This window comes from Daldinia loculata (genome assembly GCF_022478755.1).
Source record: "Daldinia loculata strain CBS 113971 unplaced genomic scaffold F4817scaffold_66, whole genome shotgun sequence".
Taxonomy (NCBI): domain Eukaryota; kingdom Fungi; phylum Ascomycota; class Sordariomycetes; order Xylariales; family Hypoxylaceae; genus Daldinia; species Daldinia loculata.
Genome location: NW_026054920.1, coordinates 90,164 through 106,956, shown reverse-complemented (window position 1 = coordinate 106,956; position 16,793 = coordinate 90,164). Strand labels below are relative to the sequence as shown.

General features: G+C 47.5%; 4 protein-coding genes across 4 annotated transcripts; 2 read left to right on the top strand and 2 right to left on the bottom strand.

Moving 5' to 3' along the window:
- Positions 1–489: 489 nt before the first annotated feature.
- Positions 490–2,772, bottom strand: F4817DRAFT_349726 (uncharacterized protein). Its single transcript, XM_049304860.1, has 4 exons — positions 2,518–2,772; positions 1,996–2,415; positions 1,899–1,918; positions 490–1,018 (listed from the first exon to the last, which is right to left on the bottom strand). Exons 2-4 carry the CDS (start codon positions 2,110–2,112, stop codon positions 862–864), a joined length of 294 nt encoding a protein of 97 aa, XP_049155197.1. The 5' UTR covers positions 2,113–2,415; positions 2,518–2,772; the 3' UTR covers positions 490–861.
- Positions 2,773–6,012: 3,240 nt separating this feature from the next.
- Positions 6,013–8,319, top strand: F4817DRAFT_368377 (uncharacterized protein; the record flags this gene model as incomplete). Its single annotated transcript, XM_049307228.1, has 7 exons — positions 6,013–6,128; positions 6,184–6,217; positions 6,275–6,451; positions 6,558–6,612; positions 6,669–6,902; positions 6,961–7,749; positions 7,800–8,319. 7 exons carry the CDS (start codon positions 6,013–6,015, stop codon positions 7,979–7,981), a joined length of 1,587 nt encoding a protein of 528 aa, XP_049155196.1. The 3' UTR covers positions 7,982–8,319.
- Positions 8,320–9,084: 765 nt separating this feature from the next.
- F4817DRAFT_349710 (barren) lies at positions 9,085–12,375 on the bottom strand. The gene is made up of 4 exons (XM_049304859.1): positions 12,090–12,375; positions 11,414–12,008; positions 9,790–11,361; positions 9,085–9,709 (listed from the first exon to the last, which is right to left on the bottom strand). Exons 1-4 carry the CDS (start codon positions 12,176–12,178, stop codon positions 9,440–9,442), a joined length of 2,526 nt encoding a protein of 841 aa, XP_049155195.1. The 5' UTR covers positions 12,179–12,375; the 3' UTR covers positions 9,085–9,439.
- A 237-nt stretch (positions 12,376–12,612) lies between these two features.
- On the top strand, positions 12,613–16,499 carry F4817DRAFT_252955 (Sodium/calcium exchanger protein-domain-containing protein). The gene is made up of 2 exons (XM_049299188.1): positions 12,613–15,810; positions 15,863–16,499. Exons 1-2 carry the CDS (start codon positions 13,235–13,237, stop codon positions 16,191–16,193), a joined length of 2,907 nt encoding a protein of 968 aa, XP_049155194.1. The 5' UTR covers positions 12,613–13,234; the 3' UTR covers positions 16,194–16,499.
- The last annotated feature ends 294 nt before the right edge of the window (positions 16,500–16,793 follow it).

Here is a 16,793-nt window from a genome sequence, read left to right as displayed (position 1 = left end):
TCGGTCAGCCGAAAAAAGCATCACATCTATCTATGATTTTTCCGATATGGGCTTGGGCCTGTCGATCGAGTCTCACACCGGGCTGCGTGGTCGATGGTTTGCGATTTACATACGTAGACGCGACCCGCGTGTGTAGATGGATCGTTGAATGATGATAGGTATGTAGAAGAGGCCTGGTCGAAGCACCCCTGAACGACATCACTCCTTCATACCAAGCAACGTCAGATGTTCAAATTTCGTTTAAAATTGCTTCCTAGGTATTTCTAAACCTAGTTGTTGACGTTGCTTATTATGTAGCGAGACCACGTTTTGTTATATTCTACGTTACTTATTACCCTGAACCTCAAAAATCGTTCTTATTTTATCTACGAAGAAAAGTACATGTCTAGCTACCGCTCCTGTTAGACCACTCTTGCGGCCCGCAGTATTCCGCCTTTCAAATGGTGACATCGTGTTTGTCACAGTAGGATTCATAACCTAACCTAGATGCTTCCACTAATGCAATAAATGCTCTAATCTATTTCATTCTATGCTATGTACGCATGTATGTACACCAGGTTGGTCTGGATCTGTACCACCAGCGCCTCTGCGGGGAAAGCTTCCAAGAGAGCTTCCCCTGATCTCCTGGAATAATCTATTTGGAACTGCATGTGGGGATTATACATACATATATATGTAGGTGTATGTAAGTATGGATACGGTGGCGAATTTAGGCGATCTTAGGCGATCGATGACTGAAGATAACCTCGCTCGATATGTACTCCTCTAACCCGTTATACACAACAGACGCCTGTACCACAGCGGAAGCCCCCGCTAGATTAAACACGACGTGGCCCGATAGACGAGGAGGAAAGCAACATGTTATTTTTCTGCATTAGGGCCCTGCTCTTCAGAGTTCTCTTTCATCTTACTTGCATCAGACGAGGCAGGCCCACCTTCAATAGATGCTAATAAGGCATCGAGTTTGCTCTCCAAGCTTGTCAAACTTGCTTCTAGAGCCGCGGCTTGTTGTTCGCCCCTGTTTAAGCATACGTTAGCACTGCATCCTCAGTAGAGAAACTGAGAAGTAATATGCGAACTCCCGACATGGTCCTTCTTAATGTATAACTAAAAAGCAGTCTAGTCTTTCGACGGGTTTGATTTTTGAGGCAGACCGTCCCGTTTAGCAAGCCAGAATCTTGTAAGAGCTAGTCATCAGATGTTGACACGCTATGGACAAGGACATGCCACGCAGAAACTGAAGAGCCTGTGCGACTTTTGGGATACATCGGCAATGGTGTTGTAACGAGAAAAGGCCGGCAACCTAAGCAACTTTACTAGACATCCGACGTGGAGCCAGTTGCTAAGCTAGCCGCGCCTAGATACGAGCAAGAGGAGGTGCAAGCAAAGCAGCTAGCCACTTGTTCAATCAACCGGGGACTTCCACGGTGAAAGCGGTGTTGATAGGCAGTAGGCTGAGCAGGGCAATCATGAATAAATTTGGTTTCCCGTGTAAGGGATTACACCCGGGTGGGAATTCGGATGTGTAAAGTGGGTGAGTGGCTCTGGCTGGTTTGGATTCGTTGTAGCTACCAGGCGGGGATCTAGAACATCGGGGGAGAAAGACAAGGGGGGGGCCGCGCGATGGGGAATAGTCGTGCGTATCATACCAACGCGTATGCACGAAGGGAATTTAGCATGACGAAAGGATGGGTAAACTAGGGGTTCTAGAAGCGATTGCCATGGCAAATGATGGGACATCCGAGGCGAATTTGGGCATTTCCATGTAGCTATATTCTTCCGAACCTCAAGTTCGGGAACATACGACCAGCTGACTTGGACGAGATCGACCGTCGATCTCCCCAAGAAGCAGTCTTGAATTACCAGTATGTAAGGCTGTGATAGTAAGCGTTACGTACCTAGCGAGGTCCTGGAATGCCTAAACCCGACAAATTTTTGTTAGACCAGGAATTGCCTGATGCTTAGCGATGTTCTTGATGGGTGCCGCCGACTTACCTTAACCATCTCGGCTTGAGTCGAAGCAGCTGAGGCGGATGCATTCGCCGAACCCCCGCTAGGCTCTTGGTCCTTGGATCTGGAGGTATCCTTGTTGTCCGATGGTGATTTGGACATGGCGAAGCTATTCTACCAGCTTTATCTCGTAAAGTAATAGAGTAGGTACCGTTAAAATAGTGAAGATCGGATGTGATACCCGGTTCCAAGATTCAAGGGTGGATCTTGGAGAAAGAACAGGTGATTGATTGGCTACTCTTAGGGGAAAACGGTTGAAAGCTTTTTCGGTTTGCCACTCGAGAATTATCTCTGTCTGGTTTGGGACAGTATGTAAACACACTGAACAAAGTGACAGAAGAGGTGGAGATGTTGAGTGAATGTTGAATAAAGATTAGATAGACGACGGATCGATCCGAATGGTTTCTTGATGTAGGTGGACGAATTGTCAGCCTCCCCACGTGAGAAAATCCAGGGTTTATGATGCTTGATGCTTGATGATGCTTAAATGTCAGGATGTATACCTACTAGAATATGTAGGTAATACATAGTATGTAGGTAGTATACATATGAAAAGAAGATGCATGCGACTTCGGGTACAATAAATAATGCAAACATGGTCTTATTTCACAAAAGATCGACAGTCAAACGTTGGCCTCAAATGCAGATCTTCTCTCCAGCTGGAAGATAACCCCGACGTCAGAACGAATATTGTCAAGATTGTCTTTCCTTTTCGTGGTCTAGATCCCTAGATCTCGGCATTTTAAACCGATGCTCAATATTCTAGCGTACGAGCCGCTATTAGCCATAGTGTTCTTTTTATTTTGCATTTCGTATGCAGCAAAAAAACCATAAAAACCCCCCGTATTCAGGGATTGATGATGTCAAAGAAACGAGGGTCTCACGTCCACGTAGCTACATAGTAAGCTACTGTAGCCTTGCAGGCCCACGTGTTTATGTACATACCTACCGTAAGTTGTAACTGTACTACTATTTTTGATTGATGTTCTAGCTGCCGTTAGGTCCGTTGGATGCAGATGGCCGGTCGGAGGATTCAAGCGCTTGAGGTACGTCAATCAGCTGGGAATCGGGATGAAGAAGTTAGAAAAGCTAAAAAGAATTCCATCCACTCCGATGGGAAAATATGGGAAATGGTGACACTGCCGAGTACGAGAATACCTAGGTACCTACCTAGGTACCTTAGCCCCACATGCACGCAGTTGCCCACGGCATTATGCGGCAAAAGAGAAGACTAGTATGTATTATAGTTGCTCTAGCTAGTATTATATGCCCTTGAACATACTCATACACTAGCCTTATTGCATAAGACTAATCTGTATTAAGAATCAGGTGATTCCCCATATTTGCTTTAGGTAGGATCAATCAATAGCCGTAGTTTATTGGTGGAGGGATTTCCTACAACTTATGCAACTCGCATCGTTCGCCCGTTCGCCAACCCATCACAAACCACCAAAACCACCGACAGTACTGTCTCAACTGTGAAAGCCTCCCAATCTCGATCTTGTCGCACAATGACGACCGTCATGATATCTTATCATGGGCATTCTCCCTTAATGTTAAGTTTTTTATGCTTGGAATCGAATCTCGAACCTGGCCTTTGGCAACCGATGTTACCTCACGACCTTTAATATACCCTACCATCTTGATCGTCGCTTTGAATACCACAATGCCGGGACCAAGATGACCTTCTTCCTACGTATTTAGGTAGCTCTTCCAGTGGAGTGCGAGAGGGGGCAGGGCAATGCAATCGCCGATACATAGCATTAAAAGTGATTGATTGCCCATTGCAGTAATAGGAAAAAAAAAACCAAAAAAAACACCCGACTGATGAACTCTAGGAGTCTGGGGTTCGTTAGCTCAAGATATGCCAAGACTTTCGATCCCGGGCTGAAAAATCGATTGCGGCACCCTGCGCTCTTCCCATATACTCTCATCTCATTGGTAGGCTGTCGGCAGCCCTCTTGGCTTCCGTTTCTCTCTCAACACTGGCTAGTGGTCCGACACCCCGATACCTACTTCGGTTCAAGTCTAGATGGATGAGAGTACCTGACGTACCTGACAAGAGTGTCTTCGCTGCTTCGTCAGCTTCGTCACCACCGAACCTTTAGATAACTGTAACAGAGACCAGTCCCGTTTAGGAACTTTGGCGCCTTCCTTAATGGTACATAGGATATGACAAGATATATGAGCAGACAGACATCAGACTGTGACTCGTCAAAGGAGAGATCAAGCGGCTCTCATGGCGCTACATCGACACGACGTCAAAAGATACGTCGCGAGGGAGGATGGCGGCGACTCGGGGACAGACACACGCATCCAGAACATCCTAGCAGGGAGACACGAGGTAAAGCAGCCCACTGATTCGTCCGAAGTTCTGGCCAGCGATCTCGATCTCCTCTTAACTTTGTAACCTGTCGTCTTTTATTCCCTCGGCCCTCTTGTCGTGACATTCGTTGCTCCATTCCCCATGACCATCTACGGGCTTGGGGGGTGTAAGGCCACCGGTGCTTCTTCTCTGTTTTTCGCACACAAAGCTCTTTTTTTCGCGAAGATCGAAAAGTTCGACTCCCGAAGAGACGGGTATCCCTTTTTGAGTTGGCAAACGCACCCACCGAGCTACTAAGCTTTTAACCCTGTTAACCCTGTTAGCCCTGATAGCCCTGACTAGGCTGCATGAGCTCGATTCTACATAGTAAACATTGCATTTCATTTATGGGTCTTTGGGACAAGACAGGTTGTGATCTTCTAGGAAATAGTCACGTTCCTGAACGAGCCTGAACAGTCTAACAGTCTAACAGTCTCGCCCAGGTCCGGGGGGGGGGGGGAAGGAGCTGTAGAGCGTGACTGCATACCTCGATAGATACATATAGCCAGGTACCGTGTATGGTCGGCCGGTCGACTTATTATTTTATTGACCATCAGGCCATTTTTCGAGCTTGCATGTTTTCAGGACTCTCCCGCCAGCCCGCTGCCCGCTGCCCGCTGCCCGCTGGTCATCAGAAAGAAACGGACGGGAAACTAGTCCTGTAGGTGAGTTTCTATTTTTTCCCCTTCAGCGGTGCACACTAGCTTTTCTGGGTCCTTGGTTCTTTTTGGGTCCTTGGGTCCTTTGCCGCAGCCGTTTATTTTCTGACTCTCCCTTTTGCTGTCACACGTCAAAAGTTGTTCGATTCCCATCGATTCCCCTCGATTGCGCTACTCATCGAGATCTAGAAAATGCAGAGGGATCGTATATCATCACAACAGCCCAGGATCCAGAATGCTAATCTTCCACATTTCCCCTAAACATTGCCATTGACCATTACGGGGCAAACAGACAAATCCGATCATCGATCCCTTAATGCCACACAACATTAAACAGCATAACCGATTATTCGCAACCCGCTACCCGCTACCCGCACCATACACACCATACACCAGCACATGTGCATTCTAACCCGTATCCATATCCTCTTGTCTCACACACTCTCTCTCTCGCTCTCACACACATACCCTCTCTCCTCTAGCACTCTAGCACTCTAGCAGAGAGCTTCTCATTAACTAGGTAGCTCGGCATTTCACTCCTCTCGTAATTCTAGACCCCACGCCCCACACACCTGGACTTTCGCATCGAACCCACGACGCGTCCCCATCTTTACGTAGCTTCGACAGCCTTTAACTGCTTGCTGCTTGCTTATTGCGGCCTACCCCTGGAAGAACAAGCAATCTCGACGCTGTCCCAGTAGGGTGGTTATTAGACCAGTTATCTCGGTGAGGAAGTGCAACTCACTTTGTGAAATATTGAGGTGTCGTGGAAGAGGTTGAGTCGACTTCAAATACTTCCAACCGTTAACAAAAAAAAACAAAAAAACCGCCGAATTCTTCCGAAGTCTACTCGACGAACTATAATAGGACCTGCGAGCTGCACCGTCGTAATCATCACGCACCGGGTAATCGGGAAGCCCGATGTTGAATTGAAGCTTTCAGCGATTGATCCGCAGAGACGCGGCCAAAATCAGCTATATGAATTCCCTCGAAGTGATTTTCGGCGAGCTAGGCATTACTCAGTATCTCGATGCCTTCATCGACCAAGGCTTCGATTCTTGGGATACCATTCTCGATATCACCGAGTCTGACCTGTAAGTCCCGTGCTCTGACCTGTTTCGGTCAATCACTGACGATGGTTGCATTTAGAGACGCACTTGGCGTTAAGCTCGGCCATCGAAGAGTAAGGCGCCTACTCAGATAAATATCTACCAGATACCGTGTGCTAACCACCCTAAAGAAACTCCAGCGTCGTATAGCGAATTATCGTGGTGTTGCGCCCGAAACATCCTTAGTGTCGCCTACATGCACGAGTATTGAAGATGCCAGGGTCGACTCGAACCGGACGGAATCTATCAAGTCTGAAAAACCAGACGGGGCAGCCGTCGCGAAGCGCAAATACAGACGACATCCCAAGGTTCGTGCTATTCTTTATCATCCGATACTTTGTTTCTGCGGTTGGGCAACTGCAATATTTATTTCGTCCCGTATTGGTATGTGACGCAGGTCTGACATTGTAATAGCCAGATGAAAATGCACCGGAGCGCTCCCCATCGGCGTATGTATTATTTTCGAATAGTAGGTTTTATTTCTATTGGTGCCCGCCATTAGAACCATTTGCTGACAAACTACAGAAATGCGAGAAGATCTAAAGGGCCAAAACTTGACCTTCACGGAGATCGCTAAATTAGTCGGTGAGAATTGGCAAAATCTGACCCGCGACGAAAAAGAGCCGTTTGAAAGACAGGCACACGAGGCCAAGGAGAGATACAACCGTGAGCTAGCAGAGTATAAAAAAACAAGCGAGTATAGAAAGTACTACGACTACTTGCACGAATTCCGTAAAAGACAAGCGACCCAATTGCAAGGTAATTTCAACACATTCAATGATATCGTTTGAGAAAATTGTGCTAATGAATTGAAAAGAAAGGGATGTTTCCAAACGTCTGAAGTTAGATTCTGATAGTATTCGCGGTAGTAGTACCAGCGGTGGTTCGGCCGGGGCAAGTGGCACGACCAGTGGAACAGTCAGTGGCTCCGACAGCCAACCCGGCAGCGAGCCTCCTCCTACACGCCAACAACGGCTAGGTTCGTCAACATCGACTGTCGATAGTAGTAGTTTCTCTCCTGGCATGAACAGCATACACCACGGGGACGAGTTACATTCTCCTAGGACACTCTCGTTTGATGAACCGAGTAGCGGGCGGTCGCGTGGATTATCGAGTCCCACTTCCCGTGACCACTCTTCTCACCATTCAAGCCGTCGATCCGGATGGGCTGACAGCCAACGGATTTATGGAGAATCATCCGGTGCGCCGATTTCTTGGTTCGACCCGAGAGGCATTCAAGGAACCTTGGTACACTCCCCCGATAATGTTTTACCTGGCTCCGCCTCAAGCCATGGTCTAAACAATATATCCGGCCGTGTTTCGAGATCATCCGGATCCGGATCAAGTTCGATGTCGCGACCGCCATCTTTGAAAACCGAACAGTCCTCAACAGGTAGTATAAGCTCGCTTAGTTCCTACAATATCCCGAGAACTCCTAGCGATGCATCACTGCCGATACATGCTCTACTATCCAAGCCAGAGCCGGCCTATCCTTCATGTCCACCTCCACCGGCCCCACAATCCCAGCTACCAATAATTCAATCACAATCTGGTCGTCCACCAGGCGACCAATCAAGCAGTAATGGCACTGAGGCTCATGATAAAGGTACGCTAGTGGATCTTGGAAGGTTGAACTTGATAACTAACACTATCTAGGATATTTTGCAGGCCATACTACACCAAAGTATTCAACACTGGGCTTTCAGAAGGATACCGTTTTTGGTATGCCGGTCGAACCAAAGTTAACTGCTACTTCGAAGTTGGGTAGCCTAAGTGAGTCTAGTCTTGACGGTATTAGTGCCTTACTCAAAGCACGGGAGATCGTCGATCGACGGTAAAAGGGGAGAAAAACGGGCGCGATCTGTTGCCCTATCATATTTTCCCTCGTGTAGACATCTACACTAAACATATTTGCATACTGGGGATTGACGGAGTATGGTATTTACGATATTTGGTTATTTATGACTGGAATTACCTGGATGGAAACGAGCGTTCGGAAATTGCAATACGACATGGTACTTAATGGCGACCATCAACAGTCGCTACTCGGATTCTCCAGGATTTGCTATTTTCCCTCTTCATATCCTTAGAGGTTCCAACGAGAGGTTCCAACGAGCGGCAACTGCGAGACTGCAAAGTTAATTGGTTGAATACCCATTTTCTATCCCTGTGAAAATCTCGAGGCAGCCGGTTTCGAAAGGAAGATTTTCACGTTTTATATGAGTTACATGATAAGATGTGACTACTAGTATTTACTACCGTCGCTATAAGACTTTACATATAGGAGTTTTCTTTTCCTTTTTCCTTTAGGAAACTGCTATTAGGTGGCACTCTTACGAAAGAGAAATGACAAAAATTCGGGCGTTGAGGTGTCTCGGTCTTGTTTCATCTTATACCTTACTATGTTTATATTTCTCGCCGTGGGCGAAATGTTCAACGGCCGATGGATAAACTGAGATCTGGGAAGCTGCTATCGGTTGCTTTGTGTACGTTCTGCGGTTGTCTTCGTATAACTATTTCGCTTAGTCGATTTGAGCTAGAGGATGGCCGTAATCCTTTCGTTGTGGGGATACACAGCAAGGGAACAGGAACGAGACATATTATTGCTTATCAAAATAGTCCAACATGATTAGTGATGGTGATATAATATGTAATGTAGTATGTCCTCAAGTGCCAGCAGAACATATAATTGTATAAAAGTGTTAGCTAATCTGATTTAAACGAGTAATGTACCGTACCGTGTATGATACGACAAATATACCAAGTCACATAGTTTATATTTTTTTACCTGATTTGAATACCTAAAGGTAGAGAGCATTTGTCAAAATTCTTATACTCTTACTGTGCTAGTTATAATGATTCGCAGGGTTATAGTATTATACGAAACATTTGCACACTTTGATATGAACAATTTTAAAAGGCACATAGAAGCTGTCTAGAATCGAACGACGAAAGTACTTGCATTAGGGGTAGATACGTGGCTACGCTCCATGCAGACGTGCAGAATATGTACTTAATACTACTCATTCATCATCTCGTACGTAACTCAGTAATAAAGTAAGTGGTGCGCCGACCACGAGCCGCTTTGCCGTCATGACTACCTCCATGCCAATTCCATCACAAAACGATCGCTTGCCTGCTTTACTTATTGACATGTCCGTTCCGCCCTATAGCCCGCCCGAGTCGTCACATCGTGTGCGTACGTTAGGCAGGTAAATTTTTTCCTTTCTTCTTTTCTCCTTCCTTTCCTCCTATTCCAAAAGTTCGATAGCGAATGCATATACGACACGCACTTATCAGGCCTCGCCAGTCACTTCTGCGGACCAATCCCTCTTGATCTCGAGCTCTAGAAGCTCGGGTGTGTTTTCGATCACGAGACCCTTTTCGTTGGCTAGATGCAGAAGGCAGATAAAGCAGAAACTGGTTGAGATGTCGTCCATGACCGACCTGGGATATACGGACTGTAGGTCGTTCATGACGTCTGTAAACTTAAGTGTCTCTCCCTCTCCCTTTTTGATCTTCTCGGGGTCCTTTGCCGGGGTAGGAAGTCCGGTGTTGTTACTTTCCTGTAGTAGTGGGTTAGATTAGTCCGATACCAATTTATGGAAACTTGATTCAAGGAGCAAATTTCATTCTGATGACTTACCTCCTCTACATCTAGCAATCCCAAGCCCTTCCAAAGTTCCTCCTTCAACCGGCGTACGTCTACCTTCTTTGCTACGCGAGCATATTGCACGTATTCCGGTCTTAACCGACGCGTGGATGTGACTAACTGCGTTCCGAACCCGCCGGTCGTCATGCCGTTATCGAGCATACCGGTAATGCCGATGTCCTGCGTAGCGGGGACGTCGGCACCCGGCGAGAAGTGATCCCTAGCATCGGCAAACTCGTCGTCATCATCGTCTAGCATGCCACCACCGGGTAGCGGCATCTCGTCATCGAAGAAGTTGGCGTCGTAGTCACCCGTAGGAAGGACCGTATCCTGGTCGGCATTCTGCATCGGTTCCCTCTGCGCCCAGAAGGCCTCGTCCATATCACCTGGGATGACGTTCTTATCCTGCTGGTTGGTGTTTCCGAACAAAGCCGTCTTGTTGCCAAAGCGGCTACGACGACTCAGGCGAGCCTTGGGTTTGAGGAACAGATTAAGAAGCTGCGTTGAGTTGAAGTGCTTGTCGTCGGGGAGTAGATTACGAGTCTTGGACTTCCAATCCTTCTTGGGTAAGGAGATGGCAGAGTTACTTGCCGCCTGGGTAAAGATGGTTTCGGCCAGTTTCTGATCCAAGGAGGACGCGAAGTCTATCTCGAAAGGTTCCTTCTCCTTTCGCTGGCGGGTGCTCGTCTCGGGCTTATTTGCATCCTTGATCTTCCGTATCCTCCAGTGCTCCGGGCCAGCCCAATTCTTCTGGAGAGCTTGGTCGAAGTAACCTAGGATATCTTCGTGCATCTTATCGGCGCTCTTAGCATGGTTCATGGACACAACGTAGTCACCATTCTCCTCGTCGATACCGTCGATACCATCCCCACCGTCACCCCCAACCATTCCGTCGTCGGTTCCAACTTTGTAAGGTCGCATCTGGGGTTCCAGCGCAGCTTCTCGTGCCCAGGCTTCGCCACCCTCGCCGAATGCGACATCGAAACCACCCATGGCTGTCATATCGTCAAAACCGGCGAGGTTATCATCGTCAATAAACATCCCAGACTTGTTGCCGACACCGCCACTTCCGCTTTCATCCTCATCCTCATCATCTTCTAGAGCGCGTAGGAATGGGATGTCCAGAGAACCTGATGGGTTACCAAGCTCAAAGGTTTTTAGTGACGGGCATATATCTTGCTCATCTAATCTGGTGAGGTCGGGAAAGAACTTGGCGGCGAGGGCGCCAATATCGATTTCTACATCTTCCTCTTCTTGAGCTGGTTGCTGTTCTGTGATAGTAGCTTCTTGCTCTTCTTCCGCTTCTTCGTCTTCGGCGTTGACATCTTCTCTCCTTCGAGGTTTAATACCGTCTGCAGAAGCGTCATTGGCGTCGTCGCTACTGTCGAATACGATACGACCCTTGCCGTCGATCATGAGATGGTTCAATAGGAGACCTTTAGCACCACCTTCGTCAAAATCCGCTGAAGCTTTCTTGAATAATGGATCTACCGCGAATTCCAATTCGAATTTCTTCAGCTGCAGTGAAGCGAAGGATGGTGCAAGAGTCGCTTCAGAAGACCGTTGCTGCGAAAGTATTAGAATATTTTCGTGCTGCATATTGAGATGTGAAGCTTACCCGCTTCTTTGACTTCTTCTTAACCACATTGCCATCCTCGTCTACTTCTTCTTCGCTGTCCTCGCCCTCGCCATCACCTTCCCTATCCTTTTTCTTGGAATTGCTATCGGCTAAACCGCTTAGTAGCTTGCCCGTCTCTGTGGCTACGCTGTCGACTCTGCTGGTATAAATTTTGACGCAACCATCTAAGGTGCAACTTGCTCTTTGAAAGTTAACACCGTCTCCGTCTTTCAGCAGGGACATATCATGGAAGTAATCGATGAGGGCGAAGTTCCAAGAGTTTGTAGCGTTAATTTTGTTATCGGTGGCCATCTTCATCCATTCTTCAAAGTTGGCCAGAATGGGCACACGCTTCATGGGCGTCACGCCACTATTGGTACCGGCTACATAGACATCATCGTCGTCATCCATAACGCGTCGCGGCGTATGGGGATTTGAGCGGGGAGAACCATTTTCACCGTCAGCCAGCCTGTGACCGACTTTCTTCGCAGGCGTAGCCGCAGCCGCCTGCAGTTCGTTAATCTGTTTTTCGTAGAGGGCTCTTCGCGAGTGTAGTCGTCCCCTCTTCTCTTGGACGTCGTCGTTAAGAGGGATTCTAAAATTCGGCCGTGAGATTTTGGTTGCTAGGGGGGTCATGACAGCTGAGCGACCAGCGTAAACAACTAAGTCGACTTACTTTAGGGGGGATTTGAATGGCGAGCCGGAAGAACCAGTTGTCGTTCTACTGCCTGCGCTGGGGCGGGGGACATGAGCTACTCGAGGCATCTTTGCTTGTTGTTTTTGTATTACATGTAAAGTCGGGGGGCTACATGCGAATTGTTTGGTCGGGTTGAGATGCAGGTCGCACGCAAAAGTCTCTTTCGCGTTTTCCGAGTTGACCGGTAACTTTTGATTCAACTTTTGCGCAACATTCAAGTAAACAAATCGGAAATGCGCTAACCTCTTTAGCTGGGCGGCTGCTGGGATTGGGCTGGATCAGCTTAGGTAAGGTTGGGCTACTGATACCTGGACCCTTCCAAAGGTTCCTTCCACCCATCCCGCATCGTAAATCCGCGCCACATTACTGGTGAATAGTGGAACACGCGGCATGTGGCTAATTCATCCATTAAGCACCTGGGCAACTACAGTCTACCTGAAAAGGTCCATAGAAAGAACGAAAAAAGAAAGCTCCGACTGTCTTGGCAGCTACGTAGACGCTACCTAACTGGGACTTTCCCCCAATGCAAGAGAACCAATTCAAATAAGATCGTACATATTCGAACCGTTTAAACATTCCAAATTGCCTTTTTTCTTGGGATATCTACCGACTTACCCCATGTTCACTTACCATTCAACGTTCACTTACCATTCAACTTAGCATACTTGACGTCAGTGTAACGCATTCCGTTTGAGGCAACCAAGGCTACTCCCCTTAAACCCGGTGGTTTGGGAACGGTAGTGATGCATTAGCCAAGTTACAAGTCATCGTCAGACGTAGTTTCGACGTCCACGTCAATAAGAACATACCCGACGTACCACTGGAGTACCTATCTATCGCGTAATTCATTGGCCTTCTATCTTAAGTGAAAAGACATATTCACCACATCATTACCTCGACAACATTCGATACTCGATTGTCGCTCCTACAATAATTACTATATTTCCTTTTTTCCTTTTCCCCCCCATTCCATCTTAAGTCTCCCTTTTCTCACATCAAAATCGACTTCCTTAGAACAAACTATTCTCCTATCAAGTTCGCCAATTACCAATTCGTTTCTGATAAGCATATATGCGCCTTTCCGGCAATGGCAGTTCGACACAGCCAACAGGGGTAACTTAAACATGTACACCGCTGTGCGTGGGAGGAGGGGATTCACTTCCCGTCCATTTTATACCACTCTGTTTATCCTCACTCTCATCGCCACATGTAGCCTGTTTATCCGGGGACCAGCAGTATCGTCAGAACAGCGACCAAGTTTGTCCCCACGATCTGGCGAAGATTGTCGTCTAGTCCACTACGCCGAAGATAAATGTGCCTTTGTAAGGCGCAATTGTCACGATGACGAAGCAGGTCTCATAGAGTATTTAACCTTCTATTATTGCGACCTTGAACATGTGCAGCCTCTTGCCTTTATCGTATTGGCCCTCTGGCTGGGTCTGTTGTTCACCACCATCGGGATAGCTGCGAGCGACTTTTTCAGCGTTAATCTCAGCACCATTGCCACCATCCTTGGCCTAAGTGAAAGTCTTGCTGGTGTCACTTTCTTGGCCTTTGGAAATGGTTCTCCAGATGTGTTCAGCACCTTCGCCGCCATGAGCTCCAACAGTGGTAGCATGGCCGTCGGAGAGTTGATCGGTGCCGCAGGCTTTATTACATCCGTCGTGGCCGGCTCTATGGCCTTAGTGCGCGAGTTCAAAGTCAGCAGAAAAACATTCGTGCGAGATATATGTTTTTTTATAGCAGCTGTCGGCTTTGCCATGGGATTCTTAGCCGATGGAAACATGCATCTATGGGAATGCAGTGTCATGATTGCTTTCTACATTTTCTACGTCATCGTCGTCGTTGGCTGGCACGCAGTTTCCAAAAGGAGACGAGCACGACGAGTTAAGGAGGCTCTATCTCGCAGTCACTACTACGCACCGGCAAGCGAACGTAGCAATGACGAGTTAGAACCTTATAGGGACGATCCGGACGATGAAGACGCACGGCCCATAGAGCGTCGTTCCTCGGAAAGGAGTGGGTCCAACATTACCGATGTTGATATGCTGGAACGAGGGCCCAGGATCGAGGTTGGTGCACCCGACGACGATGACGACGCTGATCGCAGCCAGCATGTCGCTGCGGAGATGGCAAGCAGCATGCGTGTGAATCGCCCGCGCGGAAGGAGAAGCAATACCACGACCATAACTCCAATTCGGCCTAGTTTAGTTGGTGCGCTTGAGTTCAGGTCAGTATTATCATCGCTACAGGAGGAAGGAAACGTTCGCATGCGGCCATTATACCACTCTCGAAGTTCTTCTGCCGATCTTCTACGGGCAGGACAAGTGGTCGTTCAAGGGGCCAAGAGCACACAACCGATTCAAAACATAGATGGTGTTTTTTTTGCGGCCAGGAACCGAGCGCAGTCGTCCGGCGCCCTACCAACTACTTTTGATGCTGACCTTGCACCTCGAAAATCGTCAGAGGATAGAGGTAGAGCCCCTAGCCCACATACCATAGGGGGGAAGTTGGCCCCTCCACCCAGTGATCAATTCGGTGGCCTCCACGCAGATAATTCTGGCCCAGAGGATCTGTCACCGAATCTCCGCCCACAGTTGCATCGCCTTCGCATCCCAAGCCCGCATGGCAGCGAAAGGTCCTCACCATCATTATCGCCGTTTCCAGCATTTACGGAATCACCACTCGTTCTTTCAGAGTCTTCTCAGCAGCTTCCGCATCTAATACTTCCACCTGCTGCCGAAGAACGAAGCCCTTCTTTTCTTAACTTCGTTGAACACGCAAATTCGAAGCCTATTAGGTGGTGGCCTTACCGGATATTACCCCCACCACACGTCATAGTTAGCACTCTCTTCCCAACTCTTCAAGACTGGAGGGGTAAAAGTATTTGGGATAAATTTGTCAGCATCATATCTGTACCGAGCATATTCTTACTGGTCATCACGTTGCCTGTGGTAGAGACTGAGGCAACAGACAATGACTCGGAAGAAAGCATTGTAGAACAACCAACGGCAGGTCAGCTGGAAAGTACAGCAGTACCAGTATCCACAGAGCCAGGCGGCTCTATTGAGCCCGAAACGGAATGGCAACGATATAGACGACGCGCGAGGTCCAGAGCTTCTAGTCGCAGCCACTCACCTAGTCTTATCTCCGTGACTGCTCCGGATAATACTCAGGGATCAGACCAAATTCAGGTGGCACCAAACCCCCCTCCGTCAAATGTGCAAATAACAAAACCTGCCCCTGAACTCTTACAAGATAGCTCAACACTAGGGGATGATGAACAAGGATGGAATCGTTGGCTATTAATTCTCCAAGTTTTTACCGGCCCATTATTCGGCGTGTTCGTCGTATGGGCGAATACGATCGAGGATCTTGACCAACCCGTCGCAACTTTCATAAAAGCCCTATTGATTTCACTTGCTTGTTCCCTAGTTCTACTTGGGATTATACTTATGACTACGTCACCTGATCGCCGGCCTAAATACCACTTCTTATTCTGTTTCTTAGGTTTCTGCATAGCAATCGCCTGGATATCCACAATAGCTGGAGAGGTGGTTGGCGTACTGAAAGCATTCGGTGTTATCTTGGATATATCAGAAGCAATATTAGGTCTTACCATCTTCGCGGTTGGTAACTCAGTAGGGGATCTTGTCGCAGACGTGACTGTCGCACGGCTTGGGTACCCAGTCATGGCTTTGTATGTCGATACCTAAACTAAAAACAGGGTTTATCTGGCTAACATTTCATAGATCGGCCTGTTTTGGCGGTCCATTGTTGAACATCCTACTCGGCATTGGACTCGGAGGCGCGTACCAGACAATACATGCGGCAAATAAGAAGAAAGCAAAGCACCCCGATAGGCCGATACACTATAAACCGTACCATATCCAGGTCAGCGGGACGTTGATGATCTCTACCATAACGTTACTTTTCACCCTGTTCGCGTTGCTGATTATCGTACCGATGAACAAATGGGTTATGAGTAGAAAGATTGGCTGGGGTCTAATCGGACTTTGGTCGATCAGCACAGTGGTGAACTTGGTTATCGAAGTGACAGGAGTCTGGCAGGACATAGCGTAAGGGGCTTTAAGTTCGGGCATAGAGGTTTCGGGTCAGCTTTATTAATACGGCGGGACGGAATTGTTACGTTTTTATGCTATAGTATATCCAATTAGCGAGACTATTGATCTTATTTGAAAGTAATGCTAAGTCGCTTATATTTTACTTAGGCTATGATTCTATCTAATACCTACTGGTTCACCATCTCTATCCAACGGAGGTAAATGTTACCAAAGAATCCTACCTAAATGCCTCGCTGTAACGCTACTCAATAAGCGCCGGATTCTTTCTACCAGGACTCTAAAAATCCGGTTTTCTTCGACTTTGATCTTCCAATTTCTACCAACATGCCCACGGCTTACTTGGTGTGAACCCCATGCGATGCTAGAGACTATCTAAAGTGGGATATCTAAAAATTAGGGAATACGGTGGTGTGTTGACAGAATAGCTAGAATGTTCTACTGCAAGGGGTAAACGAAATAGTCCTATCCGGATCTAATTCGTGCTTTAGCAGGAAGACCATATAGTAATCCCGGGCGTCGTTTGTATAAGACATATATAACTCGCCGGATAAGAAACTGTAATACTATGTATAGAGGAGTATGTGTTATTGTAGCCTAA

Bases quoted from the DNA above. Each gene is read 5' to 3' on its own strand.
- F4817DRAFT_349726 (XM_049304860.1), bottom strand. From the start codon at position 2,112: ATGTCCAAATCACCATCGGACAACAAGGATACCTCCAGATCCAAGGAC. The intron at 1,919-1,995 runs GTAAGTCGGCGG...TGTCGGGTTTAG, and splicing joins CTCAAGCCGAGATGGTTAAG to GCATTCCAGGACCTCGCTAG. The intron at 1,019-1,898 runs GTACGTAACGCT...ATGCTTAAACAG, and splicing joins GCATTCCAGGACCTCGCTAG to GGGCGAACAACAAGCCGCGG.
- F4817DRAFT_349710 (XM_049304859.1), bottom strand. From the start codon at position 12,178: ATGCCTCGAGTAGCTCATGTCCCCCGCCCCAGCGCAGGCAGTAGAACG. The intron at 12,009-12,089 runs GTAAGTCGACTT...GCCGAATTTTAG, and splicing joins CCATTCAAATCCCCCCTAAA to AATCCCTCTTAACGACGACG. The intron at 9,710-9,789 runs GTAAGTCATCAG...CCACTACTACAG, and splicing joins GATTGCTAGATGTAGAGGAG to GAAAGTAACAACACCGGACT.
- F4817DRAFT_252955 (XM_049299188.1), top strand. From the start codon at position 13,235: ATGTACACCGCTGTGCGTGGGAGGAGGGGATTCACTTCCCGTCCATTT. The intron at 15,811-15,862 runs GTATGTCGATAC...AACATTTCATAG, and splicing joins GGGTACCCAGTCATGGCTTT to ATCGGCCTGTTTTGGCGGTC.